The 26,908-nt window shown below is 44.9% G+C and overlaps 2 protein-coding genes and 1 pseudogene across 2 annotated transcripts; 1 reads left to right on the forward strand and 2 right to left on the reverse strand.

Annotated features, from left to right (window-relative positions):
* Positions 1 to 1,667: 1,667 nt before the first annotated feature.
* On the reverse strand, positions 1,668 to 8,327 carry Zbtb14 (zinc finger and BTB domain containing 14). The gene is given in 5 exon segments (XM_034483909.2): positions 1,668 to 4,453; positions 4,456 to 4,605; positions 4,608 to 4,902; positions 6,638 to 6,721; positions 7,962 to 8,327. Coding segments are annotated over 4 exon segments (1,344 nt in total). The 5' UTR covers positions 6,641 to 6,721; positions 7,962 to 8,327; the 3' UTR covers positions 1,668 to 3,557.
* LOC117693351 (uncharacterized) lies at positions 8,006 to 26,908 on the forward strand. The gene is made up of 6 exons (XM_076917484.1): positions 8,006 to 8,121; positions 8,176 to 8,980; positions 9,596 to 9,687; positions 21,345 to 21,498; positions 22,013 to 22,072; positions 23,769 to 26,908. The coding sequence occupies exons 1-4, from the start codon at positions 8,006 to 8,008 to the stop codon at positions 21,469 to 21,471; spliced, it is 1,140 nt and encodes a 379-aa protein (XP_076773599.1). The 3' UTR covers positions 21,472 to 21,498; positions 22,013 to 22,072; positions 23,769 to 26,908.
* LOC117693350 (small nuclear ribonucleoprotein-associated protein N pseudogene) lies at positions 10,369 to 11,090 on the reverse strand (annotated as a pseudogene).

A 26,908-nucleotide genomic window follows, 5' to 3' on the forward strand; every position in this document is an offset into this window, starting at 1 on the left:
AACCAGTATTATTAATGGACACTAATCCTACTCCATAGAAACTGTCTTCCTGTAAGATTATTTAAAATATCCTCCAAAGAAAGCAAGCAGTAACTCCAGACTAAAATCAAAAATCGGGGGTGGTAGTCTTAATCCCTTCAGTGAGGAAATAGCAGATATTCTTGGAATTTATGTAAAGTGGGATGGATTACTGAGCATAGTCTGAAAAGCATTCCCTCTGGGAAAGCTTTATATAAAAATATTGTCTAAATGGATGACTTCATGTGTGTCTCTCAGAATTGCAATTCTGCCTGTGTTGTCATGTCCCCTGAGTACGTTTGGAAGCTAACCACATCAGGGTGTACCCTTGGCTACACGCCAATGACCTACTTAAAAATGGGCAAATGATGTGTGATTATGAAACCAAAGAAAATTCTAGGATGGGTATGTTTGTAAGCTATGAAAGGGCAGCTTATAAATGCCAATTAAACAGAACCTCTGTAGAAATTCTCAGTTATGAACTTTGTCAGGCTACAGTGCAGTCAGCAATTATAGAATTGATAGGTACCAATCAATCAATCATGTTTGTGTGTCCACTGAGAACATCCTTGACACGGTGTGGTTTACTGGCACACACCTATAGTTCCAACCCCGAGGATGCAGAAGCAGGAAGATATCTGAGTTTGAGGTGAGCCAAGCTACAGACTGATAACATTTTTAATATGTCTAAAACCAATACAGCAGGAACTATTTACAGTGGAACTCAGAAAGCAGGATACTGGGCTCAGTGTTGTGTAACTTTCAAGGTAAGCAATGATGTAAAAAACCCACATCTTTACCTTAAAGGTGAAGAAACTTACAGTCAGGGCAGTTTAAAATGTGCTTCAACTTGTGTGTTATCCTTCAGTGCAGAGGCAAGCGCATTGCTACTATACATATCCCTAGCGTCACTCATTTGCTCAGGGTGGTCTTGAACTCACTATTTAGCCAGTCAGGCTGTTGACCTGCGATCTTGCCTCAGCCTCCTGAGTAGCTGGGCTGATAGGCCTGCAAGCCAATATCGATGCCTAATTCTCTTGGCTGCTTTCACAGTGGCAGAATTCCTTACAGTTCCTCGAATTTATCATCTAAATCAATGCTAATACGATGGGGTCAACAGAATGTTTGTGGACAGAGACGTTGTACAGGAAGAAATGGAGTGGATGGAAGGGTCACAATGCCTAGGTTTAGAAATCCTTTCTGCTCACACTGCAGATTCCGGGCCAGCGCATCTCAGCAGGAATCTCCCACGTCTCTGAGGGTCCCTTCAGAAATCTAATGTGATAGTTTCTCTACCCAGGGAATGACTAGAGCTAGCTGGATGAGAGACACTGCTCCTGCCCAGGGCCAAGGAAAGTAATTTTAAGAATCCACCCGCCACTAAAACTATCTCTAATAGGAACCCAGCACCCAAGGTAGAAGTTGTAACACAAATAAAAAACAGTTCAAACACTAAACATATAATATAAAGTATTGAAAACCCTGCTTTGTTTTCTCAGGTTCCAACATGATTACCTGTCCACTAGGCTTTTTACAGGGACTGATTTTAGATCCGAAGTCTGAACCTCTAGGAAACCATGACTATGGTTGCATATAGCTCTGGATACGTACAACGGTGGCATAAAAAAAAAAAACAAAAAAACAACTGATCAAGAACAAGAAGAGTGTATCATTATCTTTATATACAAAAATGAAGGCCCAAAATATGGTTTGTTGAAGTAGCTATCAACAGGATGCCAGCCGATTTCACATTTGCTTTGGTTAACACAGCTTGGGATCACCAGTCGGCCCCTCCTACTAACAGCACAGACGGGATTGCCTCCAAAACAGAACAAACCACTTGGGAAAAAAATTAAGTCAAAAATTTTAACAATAAATAAAAAAAAAAAAAAATGTAAAGGTAGCCTCCTCTCCATCTGACAATCTCGGGCATAACACGTACACTGATTTTGAAAGTAAAATTTTCTCACAATAGTAATGACAGATGTTAGTACAGCAGGCCATGTAATGAAATTACTTTAATGCATTTAAAAAAAAAAAAAAAAAGAAAACCTTAAGAACTAAACATGAACTTTTAAAGTTGGCACCTTCTACAACTGTACACAGCCTAAAACAATCGTCTACACTTTCTTACAGAACATAATTCAAACTCTTGTTGGCATTTCAATATCCTCCTGAGAAAACAGTCAAAAGGAGCATTTAGTACACCCGATCTGAAACAAAGTTCATAATTCTGATTTATGGCTATGACAAGGCAATCAGCTTCTATTGAAAACTGTAATCAGTGATAGAACATATTTGGAAAACATAAACATTTGGTCTGATGGTCTTTAATGTTGGTTAAAGGGGTCTGATATTTGTTGCCAATGAAAGGTACTTTAATCCACTGCGTAAAAAAAGAAAGAAGGAAAAACAACGCAGCTGTCCATTCTTTTCGAAACACATAAGACCAACACTACTATTTACACGCTTAAAAGATTTCAGATTTATTTAAGTAAGCATCTTCTTCGTGGGAAATCGAGTGCTGCAGAGATGCAGACACCCCGAAAGCTTGACGATCTGTAAACTACAAAAATGTTATTTGAAGAAACATTTCCGCTTCTTGTCCTAATTTTGACCGTAAATACAAAACCAATTTTGAAATCAGTCACAATTTCAAGACCTAGGGAACCTTAGCGTTTTTGTATCTGTGAAAACTTTGTCTTAGACTCTTCTCCTCCTGTCGATACTGGTCCACTGCACAGACACACACAAACAGAATGGCCACACTGGACAAAAGGGGAACTCAGTCCCAACGCCACCAGCATCTTGGTGGTCTCGCTCACCCTGAGGTACATGACCTGCAGCATTTGGGGAGGGTACAGGGGCCATTGCAATTGATGAAGGAACACCTCGGCAAAGCAACTATTATTTATCCACAGAAACAGTGAAAAACAATGATATATATAGATATATATAAAAATCACAAACCAAATATAAAACTAACACCATTCCATTTTTCCAAATTTGGTTTTGCATTTCTTCAGTGTTCCGGGTCAGCACGTGCCAACGTCGTCTGCATCGATATAAAGTTCTCGTATCCAGTTTTAACAACTGCCATTTGGATCGTAAGTCACATTTACTGGGATGGTTGGGAAATCAATGTATTCAATGACTCTATGCAGTGCACTCACCAGCTTGGCAGGAGTTGAGGGATTAAGAATGAAACAGAAGCCATTCATTTTAAACTAGACAAAGGAGATTTCAAATTAAAACCATAAAGAAGGGTAGGGGACCTTACTGGGAATATGAGTACTAGACATCACCAAAAAAAAAAAAAAAAAAAAAAAAAGATAAAAAAACCCAACTGTTTGGTCAGAACGTAGGAACGTAACTGCCTTGAGAAACTTGTGAATTACCTAACCAGAGTGCGCACTGCCTTAGGTCCAGCCAGCACAACGCTGTAAACTGCCACAAAATCGGTCAAAGGTGTTCACTGACTACAGCCAATGCAACGTCAGCATCCACCTCCCAGGCCAAGTGTTCCTGACTCATCACCTCTAGCTACAGGCAATCGTCTCCAGCTGCTGCTCCGCCTCGGCAGCCATTGCTGCAGCCTGCAACTGTTCTGTCTCGCTCTGGATGGCACTGGGGGTGACCTGTTTCCTCTCACTGTGCATATTGTTCTCATGCCTCTTCAGATCTGAGGCCTTGGCAAAGGCCTTGGTGCAAGAGCCGCACACAAAGGGCTTTTCCCCTCTGTGTCTCCTCTCGTGGTCCTTGAGGTGAGACTTGTGTTTGAAGGCTTTGTCACACATGTGACAGGCGAACGGTCTTTCGTTACTGTGAACCCTCTCGTGCTTCTTCAGGTCTGGGGCACGGATAAACGACTTCCCGCACACCTCACAGCTGTAGGGTTTATACCCCGTGTGGATTTTTAGGTGTTCTTTCAGGTGGGCCTGGGTGGTGAACCCTTTTGTACACATCTCACAGACAAACGGCCTGTCTGCCGTGTGGAGCTTCTCGTGCTTCCTCAACCTGCCTTCATCAGAAAACGTCTTCCCACACGCCTGGCAGGCGATCTGCTCCCGATGGTGACCGTAAAGCAGATACTCAAACTTCATGTCGCTGGCTGCCGTGGTCCAGCCCGGAGTCTGCTCATCTTTTACTTCGCTCATCCCGTCATTAAAGGTTAAGGCTTGAGGGGTCTGAGACCCCAGATCTTTGGACTCGGGAGTCTCCATGGATTCTACTTCCTGGCCGTAGCAGTTCACTTTTCGAACCTCCTCACTCCCCAGCTCCTTCAAAATCGCTTCCTGAACCCTGAGAGTGGTCGTGGGAGACTTGCCGTCCTCCTGACTTGGGGGGGTGCCTTCTACTGTGTCATCAGAAGGGCTGTCATCCTGGTCCCCGATTTCTTCCACATCATCATCCTGAGTGTCAGCAGCGTCTCCTATGGGCGGTTTAATTTGAGGCAATATTTACTCTTTGACTGACCGTTACTTTCATCCGGACTAGACACGTCACGCTTCTGAGAACACAGTTTATCCAAAAACCGGATACCGAGGATTTGACCGGACGACATCATCAAGTTGACATCCTCCTTTTCACGGAAATCTTTGCTGTGTACATGTAGTTCAGCACCTCTTCGAATATGTCGGAGCGCAGGAAGTCTATCTCTATGACGGAGGAACTGTCCACCTCCAGCTTCTTGAAAAGCTTCTTAAAGTACGTGCTGCAGGCGGCGAGGACACACCGGTGGGCTCTGAACTTTACATCCTCAACCACAATGGCGATGTCACAGAATTCGCCTTCCAGGCGCTGTTCGTTCAGCGTTTTCAGAAACAGCGTTTTATGGTCATCGTCATTATATTTTATGGTTTCAGACATACTGATGAAAAACTCCTGCAAAGGAAACATTTAAAGGTGTTTAATGTGCACCTAGTACACCCACGTCATATCGTGACTATTTGGAACCTAAGAATTTAGAAAGTCAGTGTTATGTTAAAGATAGTCCCCAAATGGGTAAAAACGAACAGCCCCAGACAAGGGATTTCCATACTGTAATTCTGAATTACATTCCATTTACTAACAGTTTCCAGGTTATAATGACAATAGCAGCTTTTCACAAAATACACACAGGCATTACTTTCCATGTCTTAGATGGCTCAATTCACTTAATTTCAAATAATCCTATGAAGTAGGTGGTGTCCTCAGTTTCTAAAAGAAGTTAGGAAGCTGCTCAATATCCTACGGGTTTTAAGATCCAGTAATCAAATCTAGGAACTGTTTAAAAACTCATACAGTCAGTGTCAAGACAGATAAACAGCCCAAACCATGTAACTCAGTCGGGCCCATGGCGGCCGCCTATAATTCCGAGACGGTGGTGCCAACGTGACTGGCTGTACTAGCTGAACAGTGAACTCAAGGCTGAATTGAGAGATCCTGTCTCAATGGGCAAGGTGGGCATCAATCAAGGACGGTGCCTGTCCTGTCAGCCTCAGGGTCTTCTCAGAAATGTCCACTCACATGTACATGCACACATGCATACACATACCACAAATGCAGAAAAAAAAATAAAGATTCCTAAGCCCTAACTGTGGCACCTAACTTCATGTGTGAAGGACTCAAAAGAAGAGACAAACCACCATTGAAGAACTAGAGAGGGCACCACTGCCACAGGGGTCTGTGCTGTCTTCTAGTTTCTACATAGCAGTTGTGAGCCACTCCCGGACAAGAGTCACGGTTTAATCTGACCCCAAAGACATCTGGGAAGACAGTGAAGAGTGGCCTCAGGTTCACAGGATGTCAGTCTTCCAGCCATCCGGTTAAAAGTCACAGCAACAGATGTACAAGTTGACTATCCTTTCTCTGTAATGCTTGGAACCAGAAGTGTTTCAAGTTTTAGAATTTTTTTCTCTAGGTTTTGCAATACATGCACATACATAATGAAATAAACTGGGTATGGCAGTCCAAGCATAATACAAAACTAGTTTGATACTTTATATATACCCTTACACACACCACATGAAGGTACTTATATTATTATTAAAAAAAAATTTTTTTTTCTCTGTGTAGATGCTGGCTATCCTGGAAAATGGAATCCGTAGACCAGGCTGGCCTTGAACTCAGGGATCTTGCTCTTGCTTGACTCAGTAATAGTCCTTTTTGTTTGCTTTGTTTTGTTTCACAAATAATATTTTAAAACAAAACTTCATAGGATAGAATTTTCATTTACGGCTTCTTATTGCCCTTCAAAAAGTTTCAGATTTTGAACATTTTGGATTTAGGTTCAACTATACTTGGTAAGCGTAGGAGTATTTTAAAAACCAAGTAATTTCAGAAGCACCATGAAAGGCCTTCCACTGTGTGTTCAACAGTTGATCTAAAATAGCGTGTTTTATGTTTTCTATTTTAAAAAACAACACTGTCTTACTTTTATTCAACAAAGTGTAAGTCTGAGGAAAACAGTTTTTTTTTCGTGTGTGTGTGTGTGTGTGTGTATGTACACAATTCGGATCAGGGACTTACTTAACCAAGTAAGTATATTACCCCTTAGTGATAACCCTAGACCTGAGATACTTGTATTAAATCAAATGCCAGGTGACAGTCTAAGCTCAATATTCTAAAGTCCACTTACCATGAACAATTCAGGCTATTTTCTTAATGCCTTAAACACCAAAGTCTTCAGATCAGAGTAAGTCTGATCAGGGGCAAGCCAGATCTACAGGAAGAAAGATACAGATTAAGTAAGATTTTTTTTCTCTATATTAAATTCTAAACCAAGTATTTAAACAGTAAAAAGAGAGTAAAAACCAAAACAAACTCACAAAGCTCTCTGTTGCTCTACCTCTTGCATATGAACCATTTTCTGGGTAGACACTGTGAGGCTAGCAGTAATCAGGCCTGGTTCTACCTAAGGACTAGACCTGGTGTGGTAGTATGTATTCTGAAAAACATCAGCACGGGGTCCTTATCTGCACCACTCCCTGCTGGGTGCACGGTTCTCCACATGTTCCTTTAGGACCTATAAACATCTAGATGCATATTTGTCTAAATACAGGGAGGCTGCAGGAACGCACATATCCAATAGCTAAAGAGCAGAGAAATACGCATGCCACTTTGTCTACTACACAACTACAAACTTGTCTCCAAGACTGCTATGGAGAAATCTTACATTCTTTTCCTCTATTCCCCACATGCAGGTTCAAAAGAATTTTTCTTTCATTCTTAACTCTCACCCAAAGAAACTCCTCATCCTGCAGCCCAATAGGTGGAAGAACAAAGTTTCCTATACTGACCACCAGCCCCACAAGTGCAATAGAAGCAGGTGGCCATGCTACAATACAGTGCTACACAAAGACTTTGCCCAGATTCCACCAAGGGATCGCCATCCTGAGGACCCACAACAAGTTCATGCTATAAGAATCACAGGGCTCTGAACCAGCAGGCTTTCCCATGTGGACTGTGTGAGGGCTGCTAAGATGGTTTCTAAGGATGCTCCCTCCCGTTTTCATCTCAGCCTCCCTGGGTTCTAGATGCACCCTGGACCTGCAGTCAGCTTAAGGGAAGGCATCCCCTGCAGAACCTTCCTCGGTCACTAACTGTGGAATCAAGGAGCATGCACTTGGGAGAAGAGTGGCCCTACGGTAGCCATAGCAACATATCAGCGTGCGCCCTCTCATTTCTGGTGAGTGTGTATTCTTTTCAAAGGGTCACGGGCCAATCGGCTCGTTTTTTTTTTTTTTTTTTTTCCTCTATAGAGATGTTCCCATTGCTAAGTTCAAATGAGTCAAACCGGAAGATAGCCATTGCCAGTATGTGTGTAAGTAGGTGTGGGACAAAACATAGCCCAACACCTACAATATCATAAAGCAGCTCCTGGCTAGCGGTTCCCCAAATCGCGAGAGCGCTAAGGCGTCCTCAACCGAGCAGAGAGCCAGGCTTTCCCAAAGCAAACTTACATAAGCAGCCGCAGCCGCCTCCTTATTCCGGAGCAGCTGCGACAATGGCGGCCACACCACTTCCCTGTTGCGACCGCACAACTTGGGAGTGGGGAATCCGGGGCCCCGCGCAAGACCTGGGACGCAGTCCGCGCGTGGGAGCCCACACTCGCATTTCGCAGCCTGTGAGCCGCCGGGTGCAGCGAGCCTTCAGCATTCTTTCCTAAAACAAAAGCTCCCCTGAGCGGCGCCCGCCAGCGACAGGCCACTTTCCCTTCCACCGTCCGCCACTTCTCCAGGTCGCAGCGCGGGCGCGAGGCTCCTCCTTGGCCCGCAGCGGCCCCGGCGGCGCGACGAGCTCGGGAGCGGCATGCGGCCGGTTCCGCAGCCCCGCGCCGCGCCGCGCCCTACTCCGCCCGCGAGCCCTGAGCTCGCGCCCCGCGCACTCCGCGGCCTGCGCGTCTGGTCCTCCCGCGCCCTCCCGCGGCCAGGGGCGGGGGGCGGCGCGCGGCCGGCTCCCCGGAGCTCCGCGGACGCAGGCGGGGAGCGTGCGCGGGGGTCCCGTCTGCTCCGGGGTGCACGGCTGCGAGGGGCGGCGCCCCGCGGACGGCGCTCGGGCCCGACTCGGCCGTCCCCACCCCCACCGCGGTGCACTGCGGCGCGGAGAGCCGGGCGGCCATGAACTCGGCCGCGGAGCGCGCGCGCGGGCCGCCGCCTGGCCTCTCCCCACCAGCTCGCTGGCCTGCGCGGCCCCCGGGGCGCCCGGCCCCCACGCCCAACCGCGGCCCACGCCCGATCCCGCTCGCACCGCGCTGCGCCGCCGCATCCTGCAGCTGGCTGCTGCCCGAGCTTGGCGGGAACGCGCCTCCTCTCAGCCGCCCCGCCGCGCCCGCCGCCGGCTGCCCCCGCGTCCCCGCGCCCGCCCCGGCCCTTTCCGCACCCGGCCCGCGCTTACCTGCAGCTTGGCACAGCTACACGCTCGCCGTGGGCTCCCGCGTTCGGCAGCGCGCAAGCCAGGACGGGATGGACGCGGGGGCACGGTGGGTGGTAGTGTTTGGATTTTTTTTTTTTTTTTTTTAGTTTGGGGAGGGGGTGGGGTGGGGGGAATCGTGCACGTCCCTGGTGGTAGCAGCCCTCCTCTTGCACGAGCACAGAATAGCCAGTCTGCCGCGAACACCCCCACCACCCCCCTCCCCGTGCATGCGCGGTGCGTGCTCCGGGGGGAGAAGGCGCGCCGCCGCTTGCGCAGGCACGGAACTGGATTGGGCCTCTTAAGTGAGCGAGCAGGGAAAGGGTTAATCTGGGACCTTACGGGTCGAACGCTTTCCTTGGGTCTACGGGGCCGCCCGCGGAGGGCCCTGGCCCTGCGCACGCGCGCGCACGCGCGCGGTAAGGGGCGCGCGGAGCCCGCGCGCGGGAGAAGGGATGGGCGGGGTTAGGGGCGGGGCTTCGGCCGCAGGGGAGCGAATGCTCGAGCTCAGTTCTCGAGCACCCGCCCCTCCTGGAGCTCCCGACTCCAGGGCTCCCGCCGGCGCCCAGCCTCGGCACTGCATCGGGAACGCGGGAGCCTGCGCTCCCGTGCGTGTGCATGTGTGTGGGCCATTTCTGCCCCTGGGCGCGCACGGTTCGGGCGCTGAGCTCGTTCCGGCTTCTAGACAGGTGCCCCGGGCAGCGTCTCCCACTGTACTATCGCCCGGATACCCAGGCAGGATTCCTGGATGCCCATGGCCTGGTTCGTGCCACTGAGGTATTGTTTATGGGGAGCAGGCATTTGCAGAACAAATGAAATGCCATCTTAGATTTGGAGTATAAGGGGAAATTCCAGTCACCCGGGACAAACCCCAAAGCTCTGGATCTGCCAGACTAATTGGTGCCTTTGCGTTTACCCAGGTGCATCCCTCTCTAACCATCATGTTTCAAAACTAGGTTGCAACTTGATACTCCCAATGGAGAGATCTGATGGCCTGGTAATGTCAGCACATCCATGTAAGTTATAGCTCCACTGCTGTTGAAACCTGTGTTCTCTGTGCGGCACTTCCTGATCCTCTTTACCTGCCCTCGGGCCCACAACCTGGGAAGCCCCTTTAGCTCACACATTTCTGTTCAACCCGCAATACTGGATTGAGCTGTCGTGCTCCTGAGTGTCACTTCTGCTGCTTTGTCACACTTCTAACAGTCTTGTGTCAAACCATGTGAATAACATCTGAAATTAGGGCAGGATGGTGGACTTATGGGAAGATGTAAAAGAATGCCTGTACCAGGCGCAGAAGTAAACATGAAGGAATACTATGATCACCTCGGTTTTCTTTTTCTCTTTTGAATTGCTCTATGTACTTATTATCTATAGTTAATGCAGTAAGAGGGGTCAAAAAGCTTACAGGCTACACAATTTCACAAGAAGCACTGTAGGGAAAGAGAAAGGCTGAGATTTACCTACTGTATCTTAGGGTCTTGGTGGACGAATTCCTGGGGGAGGTGGGCCTCTAATTCCTGGTGGAGGGGGTCTCATTCCTGGAGGGGGCATGCCTATAGTTGTCCCTCGAGCAGGGGGGAGGCCAGTTGATGGGCCCATGGGTGGTCTCATACCAGGTGGAGGAGCCATAAGGCCCGGAGGTGGAGTTGCTCTGCCTACAGGTGGAGGTGGAGTTCCTCCTGGCAGGTACTGGTTGGGGCTCCTGCAATGTGGCAGCAGCAGCTGCAACAGTGCCTCGTCCCTGTGGGGTCATGACATGCTGGGATGGGCCTCCAACCTCCTCCGACAGGGCCTGCTAATCCAGCAGGCGCTTGGGGAATAGGTAAAACCTGCTGGTACTCCTCTGCCAGCTGCTCTTCCAACCCCAGGGCCACCCGCAATGCCAGCAAGTAGCACACGAGCAATGCCAGTATCTTTGGGAGGCGGACCCTCTCCAGTCACGGAAACCAGGCTCTCCCCATGTAGCAAGACCAGACCCCAACCCGTTTTTCTTCACGTTCTGGCTGTTTTGCATTCTTTGGCTTGATCTTCCTGAACTCATCACAATCACAGAGGATCAAATTCATATGCTTGTCAAAAGCCTTAAATGTGCCAACGAAGATTCTTCCATCTTGCAGGGTGCACCTCATTCTATAGTCAGTGGGCTGCAGCATCTTGCTCCTCTTACCCACAGTCATGACGGCTGTTCCACAATACCGTTTGCCGACACTAAAATGTCAAGATCCTTAATACTTGCGGGAAGGCTATAAATAAAGGTTTGATGCAGGCTATTAACACACAATGTAAGCTTGACCCAAGTTTCACAAACAGTGGATGGGTCCTGTTTTCCTGACTTCCACCAACTTGAAGTTCCAATACTGCTTTAAACCACTTTTTGGTGTCTCAGCTGAAAATGCCTGTCTCATTCCTGAAAATCCACCACAGGAACTTGCTCTTGCTGAGAACATCCTGGGTACATAGTGACACTCTTGGTTGCTCAGTGAGGCTGTCCTTCTACGTTTGACCTGGACCCCGGCCTCTGGCACGTGCTGTTCAGTAGTTCTTCTCAAGTGTAAGCAATTCCTTCCTCTCTCTATTGCGTTGCAAATCACTCCTCAGAACCAAGCGCCAGGCATCTCCAGCTCCCTCTCCTCTCTGCCACAATGGCTCAGGTCTATCATGCTGCCCACCTCAGTTTTCTAAAGGACACCCTATTCGTCCTCAGCTATATATTAACCAATGCTGGTTTAATGTCTCCCAAGGTGTTTTAATACACGTCTTCAAATTTTTATTTTTATGTATGCCTGGTGGCAGTGGAGGTCAGTCAGAAGAGGGCGTCAGATCCCCTGAGACTGGAGCAGGATGATTGTTATTCACCACATGAGTTCTTGGAACTAAACCTGGGTCCCCTGCAAGAGCAGTAAGTGCTGTTAACTGCTGAGCCAAAGTTTTAGCCCCCAGTTATGTCTTTTGATGCACACAATAGCATTTGTGTTAGTAGGTTTGGTGAAAGACTTGAGATAGAATAAACCTGGTCTAGAGTCAGGCCTCTTTGTTATTTTTTTAAAACGATTTCATTATGTGTGTGTATGTGCGCATGTGCACATATGAGGGTAGTGCATATGAGTGCTTATCCTTCTGGAAGCCAGAGGCATCGGATCCCCTGGAGCCAGAGTTACAGACCATTGTGAGCCATTTGACATGGGTGTTGGTCCACAGGTTCTCTGGAAGAGGAGCAAGTGCTTTTAACCGTGAGTCATCTCTCCAGCCTTTTAAGCCAAACTCTCTTTTCTGGAATGGAGACAAGGAACTCAAGGCAGTCCTGAGGACTGACCAACACAACACCCAGCTAAGCTTTTACTGCAAATATTAATCCCCTGTCACTAAGGACATACATACTACGGGTGGTGTTGGATTCCAACACCATGGCAGGAAGTGGTCCTCATACCTGACACTCTGCCTATTTGCTTTATTCTTGTTTGCACAAGCCTGTCTGTGATTTGCTTACAGGGGACTAATAATACCCATCTCTCGTGGGGTTATGTCGTGAGGCGACAGCGATGTCTTAAGTTCACCATGCGGGAGCGTGGCTAGCTTGCAGTAATCTTCACTGTCACTACCTGCTGCTACTCTTGGACCGCTCCTGGAAGGGCTTCACTTCTCCTGGACTTACTGTCTGCCTCCTGTGTAGACGTGGTCGTTTTGCCTGTGGAAGAGAATCTGTCCTTCGATTTTGACAGGGCTGATGAAATTAAGTTAATTTAGCAGAGTTCATAGACTTAAGAACAACGGAGTGCCTGGCGTTGTATTACTTTTGTGTCAATCACTCCTTGAATTCATGTGTGTGGCACCGGTGCTCTGCCTGGCTGGTCCTTGCTTATCATCGGGACTCACAGGAACAAACAAAAAACAGAGATGGGAAACCCCTTGCCTGGTCCCACACCCTTAGCACCTATGAGGCTATAGATGACAATAGCTGATAGGAAGAATCAACCCGGAGTTCAGTGATAAAGGGGCGCAGCATGCAGCTAAATAGGGATCAAGCCCTCCTGAAATACACTGAAGCGCCAGGCCCTCCATGGACATGTTCTTCCTTTTCTCCTGACAATGGCTACCGTGGAAGACAACTGCCGGGGTCACTCAGCATGCTGCTTTCCTCATAGCATGCTCACAGCCTCTGAAACAAAACCTGTTTCTGAGAATCGTGAGGCTGGACTGTAGGACATCACAGTGTGGCATGTGGAATACCAGGGATTAGATAGACAGCTGAAAGGTGTCCTGCTGTTTGGGGGTTCTACTGGGTGAGTGGTGTTGCTATCTCCATCACATGGACCATGGGGCCTACTGTTGGTTTTAGCAACAGATACAAATAGTAGAGATCGGACAACTTGTAAGTGGTGACTCTCAGTAGCTTATGTTCTGTTCCTCACACCCTTGGTCAACTGTGTTTAAACGAACCCTCAGGTTACCGCTTCCTCTGCTGCCTCAAATCACAAGTGTCTTAGAGGATGAGACCTATTGCAAATAAACTGAACCTAGCCAACTCCAGGTAGGCAACAGCACAACAAAAGGAAAAATGTCTCCCCTAGTGCCATAAGTACCCTTCCATCTTCTTGCCCTGAGAACCCTGGATGTGGTGAAGAACAAAGCGAGCCAGCAACAGAGAGATAAAGACGTACACACTCAACAAACCTCCCAGCAAGGACCTCAGTACCAGGGTTTAAAAGCATACGCTACCATGAAAAAGGAACTGGGGGACTAGACTCAGATGGGAAATCAGTAAAACCTTCATTTTACATTTAAGAGCTGTAGGATGTCAGGGAGATAGCAGAAGGAAGAGGGGGAAACAAAATTTCAGACACCAGTGTATTAGGGTTCTCTAGAGTAACAACTTAACATGATGAATCTCTGTATAAGAAAGGGGTTATTCGAATGGCTTACAGGCCACAGTTCAGCTGATACAACAATGGCTGGCTCTGACCTGAAGTCTGAGAATCCAAAAGTTGCTCAGCCCACAAGAGAGGGAGGAAAAGGCTGCCATGAGAGGAGCTGGACCATGAGCACATAGCCATGAGAAGTAGACCCTGAGGACAAGCTAATAGAACATAAATAAACCGGCAAGACTCAAAACGGCAAGGAACAAGGGACACACGTCTGGGATATAAGTTAGAATAGCTCACAACCTGCCCAATCTCAGCTTAGAGCAGGTAAATAAAATACCAGGATATTGTGTCTTTTATATGAACTAGCTAAAGTAAATAATATGTTTACAACAGATCAGAACACCATTGCTGTATTAATGAAACATTTTAGTGGTTTTGCTAAGAATGAAGATACTTGCTGCAAGTTGAGTAAACTGGAGGCACGTTATTAGATTTAATCTTGTTACAAAACATCCTAGGAAATAATTATATCAACGTACCTTTGAGCCATTCTGTAATCTCTGCATTGATGGCAATTAGAGAAAAAATTCCAGTTACTTTAATAGAAAGTGAATAGCCAGATCTTTCATCACTTTGATCGGGCGACAGAATACCTAATCAAATAACATGAGAGAACAAAGGCTTTCTCCAGCTCTCAGTTTCAGGAACTTAAGTCCACAGACCGTGTGAAAAGGACCATGGTTGCTTCTCCACCATGGTGTAGCAGAAAACACAATGATAGGAGCAGGTACTAAGAAAACAACTTACCTCATGATGTGCAGGGAGCAACGAAAGGGGAGATGGGTCAACGGACAAGATATAGCCCCCCAAAATGTTCTCCAAGTAACCCCACAAGCTGGGATCCAGCCTCCACTACATAAACGTGTAAGGGACAGACTATAATTCAAACCATATGTAATGGCTATTCCTGGTTGTCAAGTTGACTCTATCTGGAATGAACCATAATCCAGAATTGGATCCTGTGATCCAGATCTTGAGGCCGGAAGACACAGGTTTCTGACCTGGATCTTGACATGGAGATTTTGAGACATAGTGGCCGTGAAAAACTTAGGCCCAGGCAAGGTAGTACACACCTTTAATCCTAGGAGACTGAGGCAAACAGATCTCTGAGTTTAAGGTCAGTCTGGGACAAAAACAAGTTTCAGATTCAGGCGTGGTGGTACACACCTTTAATGTGGGCCACACCTCTTGCTGGAGACCTACACAAGGACATTGGAAAAAGGAAAATTCATTCTTCACTGGTTGCATTTATTTCCCAGCTATTGTGATTTATATCCCAGCCGTGTGTCCCTTGTTACTTGCTGTTGAAATCTACCTCTACAGAAGACCAGCTAACAACTAGCCTCATGGGACTGAGCAACTACTAGATTCTTGGACTTCCCATTCACAGCTGACCATTGTTGGGGAGTTGGACTAAACACTGTAAGTCATCATAGTAAATTTCCTCAATATAGAAAGACATTCCATAAGTCCATACCTGTGACTCCAGAGAACCCTGACTTATACACTATACATAGCAGTCTGTGTTGAGTCCCAAAAGGCTAATGTCCATCTCACTGTGCAAAATGTAAGTAGCCAATCTCTAAAAGTCCTGTAGCCACAACAATTCTAGGAATTGTTTAGAAGGCAAGGCCAAAACTCTTCTTTGAGAGCCAGAGAAAACTCATAGCCACAAGCCCCTGTAAAGTCATAAACAAATTACATATTCCAAGACACACTGGTATCGAGTACACATTTCCATTCCAAAGGTGAAGACTAGGAGAACTGTAAAGAGGGTTCACATTCAAAGCAAGACTGAAGCATAGCCTGGCAGACATTAAGTCCTGTAGGTTTGTGTCCTATATATGGGGCACCTGTCATGCTATGAGCTCGTTCTCCCGAGCAGAGTGTCTGTAGACCACATGACCTCTTCCTCGAAATAGCTCTACTGGTCTCTGGCAGCCTCTCTAGGGATGTTCCACAGTACACCTTCCAGGGTCTTCACTGCGGCTTGTTAGAAACTTTAACAGTTGCCTTGAAGATTTTTGTCACCTAATTCCAGCTGTCACCATAATGTTGCCCTATGATTGTGTTTTGGATCATTTTAATTTCATGTAACCAGCTTCTGTGTCTTTTTAAAAGTCCCATGGGAGATATTTACATTTTTACTTCAGTAGAAAAATCACTTAAGTTATACCACCCTGTCTCAGTTAAGGTTTTACTGCTGTGAACAGACACCATGACCAAGGCAACTCTTATAAGGACAACATTTAATTGGGGCTGACTTACAGGTTCAGAGATTTAGTCCAGTATCATCAAAGCAGGAACACGGCAGCATCCAGGCAGGCATGGTGCAGGAGCTGAGAGTTCTACATGTTTATTTGAAGGTTGCTAGCAGAATGCTGACTTCCAGGTAGCTAGAATAGAGGGTCTTAAAGCCCCCCACACAGTGCCATGCCTACTCCAAAAGGCCACACTAACAAATAGGACCACACCTGTAATAGTGCCACTCCCTAGGCCAAGCATATACAAACCATCACACACCCATTGTCACAAGCCAACTGAGTGCTGTAGGTCAGCACTTTGAGGTGACAGTTGGATCTGTCGTGCTGTGTTCCAAGTGTTGGCCACTCTAGGGGTTGATCTGTTAGTTCACATCTGAAAGGCTTTTGCATGCTTGCTAGAACAAGATCTGTATATCTATAGCTCAGAAGTAAGCTAGGGGTTCCTTCCTCTTTGTGGCCTCCTTTTTGTGTCCTCTAGAAACTGGGGCATCACGTTACAGTTACATCTGCATGTAGATCCAAGTGTCAGGATAACCAAAAGAAAAGGAATAGCCAATGAATTCCTGGATTGATGATGAATTGTCATGATTCCTGATACATCTGATTAACATTTATTTGTTCATTTGTAACTTAGTTCTATTGTGTGTGTATATTGGTAGGGGTAGGCGTGGGTGCATCATTGCCTTGGCATCATGTGGAGGTCAACTCTAAAGAGGCAATTCTCTCTTTCCACCATATGAGTTCCTTATGAACTCAGGTCATCTGGCTTTACATCAGGTGCATGTAGTGCTGAGGCCTCTCATTGGCTCAGTACTTCTATTTTAAGAGTTATAGCCAGGCGGTGGCGGCACACGCCTTTAATCCCAGCACTTGGGAGGCAGAGGCAGGCGGATTTCTGAGTTCAAGGCCAGCCTGGTCTACAGAGTGAGTTCCAGGACAGCCAGGGCTACACAGAGGAAACCCTGTCTCAAAACAAACAAACAAATAAAAAGAGTTATAAATATCCTCATAAGGAGTTTTCCTTTTATAGTGTATTTCTCTATGTAATTCTGTTTACATTCAGCTATATAGACTTGACTTATATTTTCAGAACCTACTTTTAGTAAGGCTTCTTAAATGCTATAACCTCCCTTATAGCTCACCATCCACTAAAGGTAGCAGAAAAGAAAGGTGATAAGGACACGGGGGAAGTGGACCTATTTAGAAATAGTTGAAGCAAATCTAATCTGTGTCGTCAGGATATATGCCAGCAGTCCAGTTCAGTCAGGCCAGGAGCGCAAACACAAATCAGCAGTGGTGGCACAACCCAGCAGAATCAGCCAGGTCTCCAATGAATCAACATAAGTCATCAGGTGTGACCAGGACCAGCTAGGACACCAGGAGAAGTTCTTTGCCATGCCTCTCTCAGTGAAGTGAAGATCAGCAAAGACTGAAGACCAACTAAGTGTTACAAGGCCAGCTATGCAAGCTGTCACTGTCCACTGAGTCCTATTAACACTCCCTCCAAACATCACGTGTCCTCCCACAGGTCTTGCTTCAGCAAAGCACCACATGAGTCTGTCGTAGCAAAACTGCATGTGTGTCAGCTGACATCATTCTGCCAATCGGCCTGAGTCCATGGAAGTGGCAAGAAGCCACAAGAACACCACCAGAAATGTTTTGGTGCATTTCTTTCTATGGAGTCACAACAAATGATGACTATTAAGAATGCCATCCAGCGTCATCCAGAGTTGTCCACCGATGTTGCGTCCTTCCTAACATCATGCCCCATTTCATCTGTTTGCTTTAGCAAACATCCTTTCACCTGTGTCTGCTACAGGAAAACACTCCTTCATGGGTCTGCCTCAGCAAAACACCGTACGACACAACGGACTTTCCAAAGAAACCATACGTTTCCACTTCACTATGATTTAATGAAATATTATTTTTCAATTATATGGTAATATATTTATTACCTTTTTATTGATATCTCCTAATTTTATATGATTCTACCTTACAATTTTCAAGAATATCATAAAAGTTTATACATATATTTAACTTCCATTTATATTAACTGCTGCTAACGACTTCCCACCATTTGCCCAATAATCTTTCTCCTTTCTCTCTCCATACATATGCACACATTTGTTCTGACCCAGTTTGTAAGAGAACATCACAGATACATTATTTTCCTCTAAATATCCCTATGTGTGTTTTCTTTTTTCTTTCTTTTTTTTTTTTTAGGACAATATCTTACATTACTGCACCACCACGAGCAAAGACAAGTATCTGATGCTGGGATGTGAGCCATCTAACCTGTGGCTCATATCCCAGCTCCCCACGCATTCCAGTACTTCTGATTACTATTATATCTGGTTGTCAAGGGTTAACCCTTTCATCACTCACTTCTAAGCTCACCTTTGCGGCTTTTTGTACTTACATAGGCATCTTCTAAATTTTAAGTTCTGTGATCTGTATCGCTGGAGTATTTAGCATCGTTTTAAATTCCATGCAGAAGGACGTGGTACCCTTGCACCAAGTTCCATCCATCTCTATTACCAGAGACTCTTCCTATAGTCATAGCTTTCTGAAACTTTGGAATGAGTTCTGTTGCTTTTCTTCTTCTCTTTCACTTGCAAAGCCCACCACATAACTCAACAGGGGAGCACTGAGCTGCACTTCATAATTTTTTCTTTTTTCTTTCAGAGGACAGACCCAAAGATTTGAATTTTTGTCATTGATCAAGGAATATTTCATCTAAGAAAGGGAAATGTGTGTATTCTTGTGTTAATATCCCGTGTGTTATATTCCCTTGGAGAAGCAGGTTTTGAAGCTGACTTAGTTTCTCCTTCACTGCTTCACACTGTGAGAAGGAGCACTTCACCAGTCTGCTGGATGGTGCATATAGTACAATTACCCTTGTGGTCTGGGACAGTGTCCAAGCAACCACTCAGGTCGTTTGGACTGTGACACTCTACAGGACTGACAGCTTTTCGCTTTGAAAGTGGAATTCAAGCTATATCTATTATAAATGTCAAATCAAAGCACCTACTGAACTCTGCCTACATCAAATTAATCTTCTGTGCCCCCAAATATTCATTATTATTGTATGACTGATGTTTAGAAATTGGCCTATCATATCATACCTTTAGGCATGTGATATAAAACTTCTGTGTTATGTTACTTACAGTATTTAGTAAACTATACATTTTACCTTTTATACTTGAAACTAGTTCATCAGTGTGGTATAAAATTTAATATTTTATGAAACATTATTCTGTCAAATATTGTTTAACTATTTTTTTTTAAGACAGGGTTTCTCTGTATAGCCTGGGCTGTCCTGGAACTCATTCTGTAGACCAGGCTGGCCTCGAACTCAGAAATCCACCTGCCTCTGCCTCCCAAGTGCTGGGATTAAAGGCGTGTGCCACCACCGCCCAGCATTGTTTAACTAATTTTAAAGGGCTGAATGCATCAGCATTTACTGCAGGTGAGCAATTATTTTTCTCTTTTGGATATCAAAAGGCTACACTGTTTTCTCAGCCATAAACACCCCAATGTCATTATAATTAATAAGTAATTGAAATAAAGATTTTTATTAACTGGCTTTTGTGATTGAGTCATACTCCTCAACTCCATATACAACGTTGTCCTTTTCAGCCCTGGAGCACATTGTTGTCCCCTTGACTTTGTAGGTTGTATGTTTCACATATATTTAGGTTCATATTACCAAGATAAACTTGTCACAGCCGGTGAAATGGCCATCGGACTATCCCATTAATGTCACAGTATTTAGTTTCTTATCAACATCAAAACACAGCATCCGTTCACAAGGTTTGTGAATAAAAGTTCAGGTAAGACATTGAAGAAAAGCAGCTTACAGCAACTCCTTACCTGGTCTCTGGGTGCTGAACTTGATCCATGGGCCAGTGCTTATCAACCAACATTCCAGGAGAAGGCAGCTTTGTGCCTGGCTCATGATCCGATTTGTACAGTCAGAAGAAAGATAGCCCTTCCTCAAGGCCTAATTAAGTCAAACATGGAAATACTTCTTTTTTGTTTGTTTGTTTGTTTGTTTGTTTGTTTTGTTTTTCGAGACAGGGTTTCTCTGTGTAGCCCTGGCTGTCCTGGAACTCACTCTGTAGACCAGGCTGGCCTCGAACTCAGAAATCCGCCTGCCTCTGCCTCCCAAGTGCTGGGATTAAAGGCGTGTACCACCACCGCCCGGCTGGAAATGCTTCTTGATATACATAGATTTGTTCTAGACTGTCTTGCAGATGCTCTCACGGTCCTTATATAAAAAAGTATAGAACTTATATATAACCTGCACCTGTCTATTCCTATATATTTTAAACCTGGATGACTTAACAGTACCCAATAGAATGTTCGTACTTGTAAAAGTAACGTCATTCTCCGTTGTAATTGTCTGGGAGGCTTACTGCCTCTGTCTGCTAACCTAAGCCTTGTCCCGGAAGCTTCTAACCTCTGTATAATCTAATCTAGGCCTAGAATGTTTTCGGCCTCTGAGACTTACTGCTGAATGAAATCACTATTTCTTGTTCTTTCTGAACGCTAGCTGGCTGATTCAACTCGGCTGTTCTGGCTCAGTTCAATTCATCTTAACCAGTGTCCAGCTTGTTCTCTCTTCCATCTGTCTTTGTAAAACTCCCGGAGACTGGAGAGGGGGCAGCATTTGGGATGTAATAAATAAATTAAATATATTAAAATAAATTAAAAAAATAAAATGAAGAACACACACACACTAAAACTGCCTCCTCGTTCCTCTCTGTGCTGCCCCACTCTCCCTTTCAACTCTACTACCCTGCTCTCCATGAACTCTACTGTATTTCTGTACTGCACTCTTACTCCTGTGCTGTTTGTGTCTTCCTTAAAAGTAGCTCCCCTTTCCCATGAGTGTTGGGCAGATCCTGTTCTGTCAAGTCTTTCTCTGATGCATCACTTTTTCTGCCACTCAATTAGACATCACTTTCAAACATGGGTGCTTCCTTCTGCAAACTAACTTTACCTTCATTGTTTAGGACTAAAGGTGTGTACTAAGGGCTGAGCCACACCCTAACTAGAAACAGGTTCAAATAATCCTGTAACAAATAACTTATTACACAGTCTAGGAAAGGCTGACAAGTAACACCAGTAAGCAGTCAGAACAAAGTGAGGTTTTCTTTTTCCTCCAGAGTATTGCGGTTGGTTGGGTCCAGTATATGGTACCTGTAGTCTATAGAGACTGACCACATCTCTTTTCCACCAGACACTCCAGGCATTGCAGATACATCTGTGGACAGAACACACAGACACTTCTGTCTGGGAGGCAGACAATAAACCGGGAAAACCGTCGTGCATTGTTGCCTGAGGATAAATGCTGTGCAGCAGAGTGAAACGGGAGGAAGAGCAAAGTTCACAGTGTGAGTGAATAGGCTTCAAATGAAGCTTGCCCCGGAAGCTTCACTGAGCAGGCTCCCGGAGGAGCTTGGGGAGATCATTCAGGTGAAGATTTCAATTAAGTCTTCTAGGAAGAAAAACCTCAAGCAACCAATCATGGATCTTCTGTGTTGGAGGAATAGCAAGGATAGGCAAAGAGAAGGCTTGCAAAGAGCGGGAGAACTGTATTGGGGTTCTCGAGTAACAATATATAGAATATACAGACTATATATAGAATATATATAGAATAGTCTCTCTATATACTTTATATAATAGATAGATAGATAGATAGATAGATAGATAGATAGATAGATAGATAGATAGAGGATTTATTGAAATGACTTCCTGGCTTAGTCTAGAACCTGGATGTCTCAGCTGGTCTTCAGTATACACTGGACTCTCAGAGAAGTAGGCATTATGTCAGTGAAAGAATGGGCTTGCTAGCAAGGTGAGGTCAAGCAGCAAAGAGCAAAAGCTTTCTTTCATATCCTTATATAGGCTTCCAGAAGAGATGTGGCCCAGATCAAAGATCTTCCTGTTTCAAGATCCAGGTTAAAGGTATGTGTCTTCCTACAGCAAAGGTCTGGGTTAGAAATGGGTCTACCTACTTCAAACTAAGCAAACTCTCCCTCACAGATATGACTTCTATTTTTGGATGTTAGTTAATTCCAAATGTAGTCAAGTTGACAACCAAGAATAACTACCACACTGCTCCTAGTCAGGGGAGTACCCTCATCATGTGCTGGGGACAGTATACAATGACAAGGACTGCCCGTAGTAGGCCGGATGGAGACATCTCAGTAGCCCACAGCAGCTCTTTTTAAAAAACAGTTGTTCCTGTTTCTCCTAACCTTAGCCCTGGACCACGGCTATATAGATTTCATTTGTGAGTGACTGTTTTTGGCCTTGGTGTGCGTAATTATTCTATTATATCTGACTTTCTTACTTCTTTCTCCTTCTGCTCTGGTGAATTCTGTGAAACTGGATGTTCCTTGATGTAATGATTCTTAAACAATTAAAATTGAGGCCTAGGGCACAGCACAGCACAGTCCTAATGGCCCAGGTGCGTGCTGTGTGTTCTCATCTGGGAAACAGTGCAGTAACTGCACAATGGGAGTTCCGGATTAATGCTTGACTTGCAAAGAAAGTTTGAAGAGATTATTAGAAAATGAAATAGAGCCAACACTGGGACCCCAAGAAAGGAAAAATCTATTGAAGTTATGAAATAAGTTTTACACAACATTTAAGAGTGGTTCCTGGATAAGGAAGTATAGAATACATAAAATCTTACACTAGTAAAACCAAGTCAAAACACTGGGACTCTTAGAGAGTCATTGTATGCAATGCATAAAAGTAGAAAGCTAGTGGAACTGTTAAGGGTTAATTTGATTCTTTTTGGCCATTGCCTGGCAGCTTTGCCCATGTCATTTATCATTAGAGCTTCACAGAAAAATGCAAGTAGCTGACCCTTGAGCTCTGAGCTCTGAAGTATGATAAGTTAAAAGTTAAAGTTTAAATTATGATACATTTGCAATTATTACTATTTTGGCTACAGGCCTGGGAATAGGGAAGCATGAAACTTTGGGGAACAATTGTAATTCTTAGTTCTTTGTGGGACGTGGTTATTCTCTTGAATTTGATTTGGCAATGATTATACAATCTTCTTTTTTCTACCTGATTTTGGAGTATCAATAAAAGACCGGGGCAAGAGAAAGGAGAAGAAGCATGTGAGGTGAATGTGGTGAGACAGAGAGAGAGAGAGAGAGAGAGAGAGAGAGAGAGAGAGAGAGAGAGAGAGAGAATGTAGAGAGTGAGTGAGAGAGCATGAGAAGAGAATGTGAAGAGTGAGTGAAGAGAGAATGTGAGGAGTGAGTGAAGAGAGAATGTGAGGAGTGAAGAGAGAATGTGAGGAGTGACTGAAGAGAGAATGTGAGGTGTGTATGGAGAGTGTGTGTGAGTGAAAGGAGAATGCATGTGTGTATGATGTGTATGTAAGATGTGTGTGAAGAGCGTGTGTGAGAGTGAGAGGGGAACACAGGTGTGTAGGAGTGTAGGAGTTCAAGAAAAGAAAAGTGCACAGGAGAAAAGCAGAGTGTGCAGGAGAATGCAGTGTGTACAGCCACAAGCTGCGAGCGAATGAGCGAGAAAGAAAGCAGAGAGTGAGAAATAAAAGAGAGAAACTTTAAGCCTTGAAAAATTGCCTGTCAGCTTGTACCAAAAAGTAGTCTATGTATATTTATTATGCACCTTCCAGATATCCCTGCTTCCAGTTGAGAACTCTGATCCTGTGTCGAGGCTGGACCCCAACAGTCATGGCTCTAGAAGCTTCCAACAAGAGTGAATCCTCCAGGGAGTATCTGAGTATAAGTAGGCCCTGAGTACAGTCCTTCTCAACATTAACTGTACACTACAATCACCTGAGATGGTGGTGCTAGCCATCCTGGATCATCCTGGACTTGGCGTGCTGCTCTCCAAGCTCCTAGTGAATTACACTGGGATATTGCTCGCATTAGGAAATTTCAGGGCTATCCAGGTGTCTTGGTTAGGGTTTCATTGCTGTGAACAGACACCATGACCAAGACAACTGTTATAAGGGACAATAGTTAACTGGGGCTGGCTTACAGTTTCAGAGGTTCAGTCCATTATAATCAAGGCAGGGGCATGGCAGCATCCAGGCAGAGGTGGTGCAGGAGGAGCTGAAAGTTCTACATCCTGTTCTGAAGGCAAACAAGAGAAGACTGACTCCTCAAGCAGCTAAGAGAAGGGTCTCAAAGTCCTTCCCCACAGTGACACACTTCCTCCAATGAGATCACACGTTCTAATATTGCCACACTCTGGGCCAAGCATATTCAAACCACCACACCAAGTGACTCAGAGAGAATCTAAAATCACTGTCACAGATGTTAAGAGGTTTTACAGAGGGGCTGGAGAAGTGGCTCCAGGCTTAAGAGCAGTTGTTTTCCAGAGGACCCAGGCTTGATTGCCAGCACCTGCATGGAGGTTCACAACCATCTGTAACTCCAGTTGCAGGGTATCTAAGACCCTCTTCTGACCCCCTTGAACACTGATTACATGTGGTACACATACATACATGTAGGCAAAACACTCATATATAAAATAAATAAATCTAATACATTTTTAAATAAAGAGGGTTACAGGAGAAGATGGATTTTAGATGTACAGGTTGGTTCCTAGGACAGAGACAGATGTCAGCTTCTTTAGATCTTTAGATTTTAAATATTGACATAACTAAGGTGAAGCTCTGCTCTGTGGGACTTACTGATGTGAAACTGATAAAACAACTCAGTGGAATTCCTTGTTTGTTTCAAGTAAGATCGTGTCTTCCTGGCAAACTGTCCTTGCTCCACAGTCAGCTCAAAGTCTACCTAGAAATGAGCCATTTCTTACCTTCCATGACATAAAGAACTGTAGATGAAGTTGTCTTGGAGAAGTAGAAGATAAATTATTCTCCTCAAAACTTATTTGAGAATTAGATTTTTCTGCAAAACTTTAGCTTTCATATTGGATCGAAGTTCCAGTTTTATATTAGGATGAGTGGGCTAATAAATAAATTAAAGCCAATTAATTTATGAGCTGTTAATGTATTCAACCATGAGATGTGGCAGATGACCCTAAAAATCACACAACTGTCTTTATAATTGGGGAATAAGCTAAAATATTTTCCCACATTTCTTTTATGTGTTATTAATGACTTTAAGGTTTTACTCCCTGCAGCTAAACAAGAAACAATGTAATGAGACTATCACAGAATTTGTAAAGAGATACACATCATTTCAGAGTCAGTAGTTAAAACATTTGAATAAGTGGAGAACGAAGTGGTTGGATGATGTCATCAGCTTCTCTTCTCCCTCATGAGCTTAGAGGAAAGTGGCTTTCTGAAGTAGCTTTTCTGAAGAGACTGCAGCTTGTACTGCAATCCAGAGAAGCATTTATTATTGTTATTATTGTTGTTATCATTGTTATTATTATATTTTATTTACAACTCAGCCATTGTCCCCCTCCCAGTCCACCCTCCCACAGTTCCTCATCCCATTTCTCTCCCCACTGTCTCCGAGAGAATGTTCCCTCACCCCTCCCTGTGGCCTCAAGTCTCTGGAGGATTAGGTGCATCTTCTCTCACTAAGGCCAGACCAGGCAGTCCTCTGCTATATATATGTCAGGGGCCTCATATCAGCCTGTGCATGCTGACTAGTTGATGACTCAGTGTCTGGGAGCTTCCAGGGGTCTGGGTTAGTACAGACTGTTGGTCTTCCTTGGGGGTCACCATCCCCTTTAGCTTCTTCAATCCTTCCCCTAATTCAACCATAGGGGGCCCTGACTTCAGTCCAATGGTTGGGTGTAAGTATCTGCTTCTGTCCCAGTGTCCAAGGGCAGCCATGCTAGGTTTCTGTCTGTAGCACATCATAGCATCAGTAATAGTGTCAGGTCTTGGTACCTCCCCATGAGATGGATCTCAACTTGGGCCAGTCATGGGACCACCTTTCCCTCAATCTCTTCTTCATTTTTGTATCTGTAGTTCTTTTAGACAGGAACAATTCTGGGTCAAAATTTTTGACTGTGGGTTGGTAACCCTGTCCTTCCATTTGAGGCCCTGTCTATCTACTGGAGATAGACTCCTTGAGTTCCCTCTCTCCACAGTTGGGCATTTCATCTAAGGTCACTTTCACTGAGTCCTGAGAGTCTCTTACCTCCCAGGTCTCTGGGAAGCTTGTGTATTCTCCATAATTGCATAAAATCTACAGCGGGAGAGCTAATAACTGAGCTTCAAACATTTTATACTTTCTATTTCAAATCCATATAATTTATATATGAGATCCATACCATATATATTTCATTACTTGTGACCCAATGTAACTTTGAGAAGCCAGTTACACAAGAAAAAGAAACAATTATTTAGTGTTCTACATAGCATCTTTATTTATACCAACAGAAATTCTCTGACCTGGTCCCATTATGCCAACATGTCTTTATTTCCACACAGTCACAGCAAGCTGACCAATCTGAGGCCATGGCAGGCCATCTCCATTCCAGCCTTGGTGACTCCACAGAGCACCTATTGGTGGCTGGGTTGTCATTTGCATGAATAACATAAAGCCTTTTTGTCACAAAGCAGAAACATCTGATTTAGCTATTATTTTCTCCCCTACACAAGTTGGCAACTGTTTCTAGGAAGAGACTAATTGTTTCCACTTGTAACAACCCAGTAGGATGCCTATGCATCTTCTGCTGTCAGCTTCAAAGACCTGGTCAGAAACCCCCTCTCTCTCCTCCCCACAAGTAAATCATTGCTTGTTGTGAAAGTTCTCTCTCTCTCTCTCTCTCTCTCTCTCTCTCTCTCTCTCTCTCTCTCTCTCTCTCTCTCTCTCTCTCTCT

This window comes from Arvicanthis niloticus, chromosome 21 (genome assembly GCF_011762505.2).
Source record: "Arvicanthis niloticus isolate mArvNil1 chromosome 21, mArvNil1.pat.X, whole genome shotgun sequence".
Taxonomy (NCBI): domain Eukaryota; kingdom Metazoa; phylum Chordata; class Mammalia; order Rodentia; family Muridae; genus Arvicanthis; species Arvicanthis niloticus.

Coding starts and splice junctions, on each gene's coding strand:
- LOC117693351 (XM_076917484.1), top strand. CDS start 8,006: ATGGCGGCCACACCACTTCCCTGTTGCGACCGCACAACTTGGGAGTGG. Junction 8,122..8,175: donor GCCCACACTCGCATTTCGCA/GCCTGTGAGCCG, acceptor CTAAAACAAAAG/CTCCCCTGAGCGGCGCCCGC. Junction 9,688..21,344: donor GCCTGGTTCGTGCCACTGAG/GTATTGTTTATG, acceptor CTTTTCCACCAG/ACACTCCAGGCATTGCAGAT.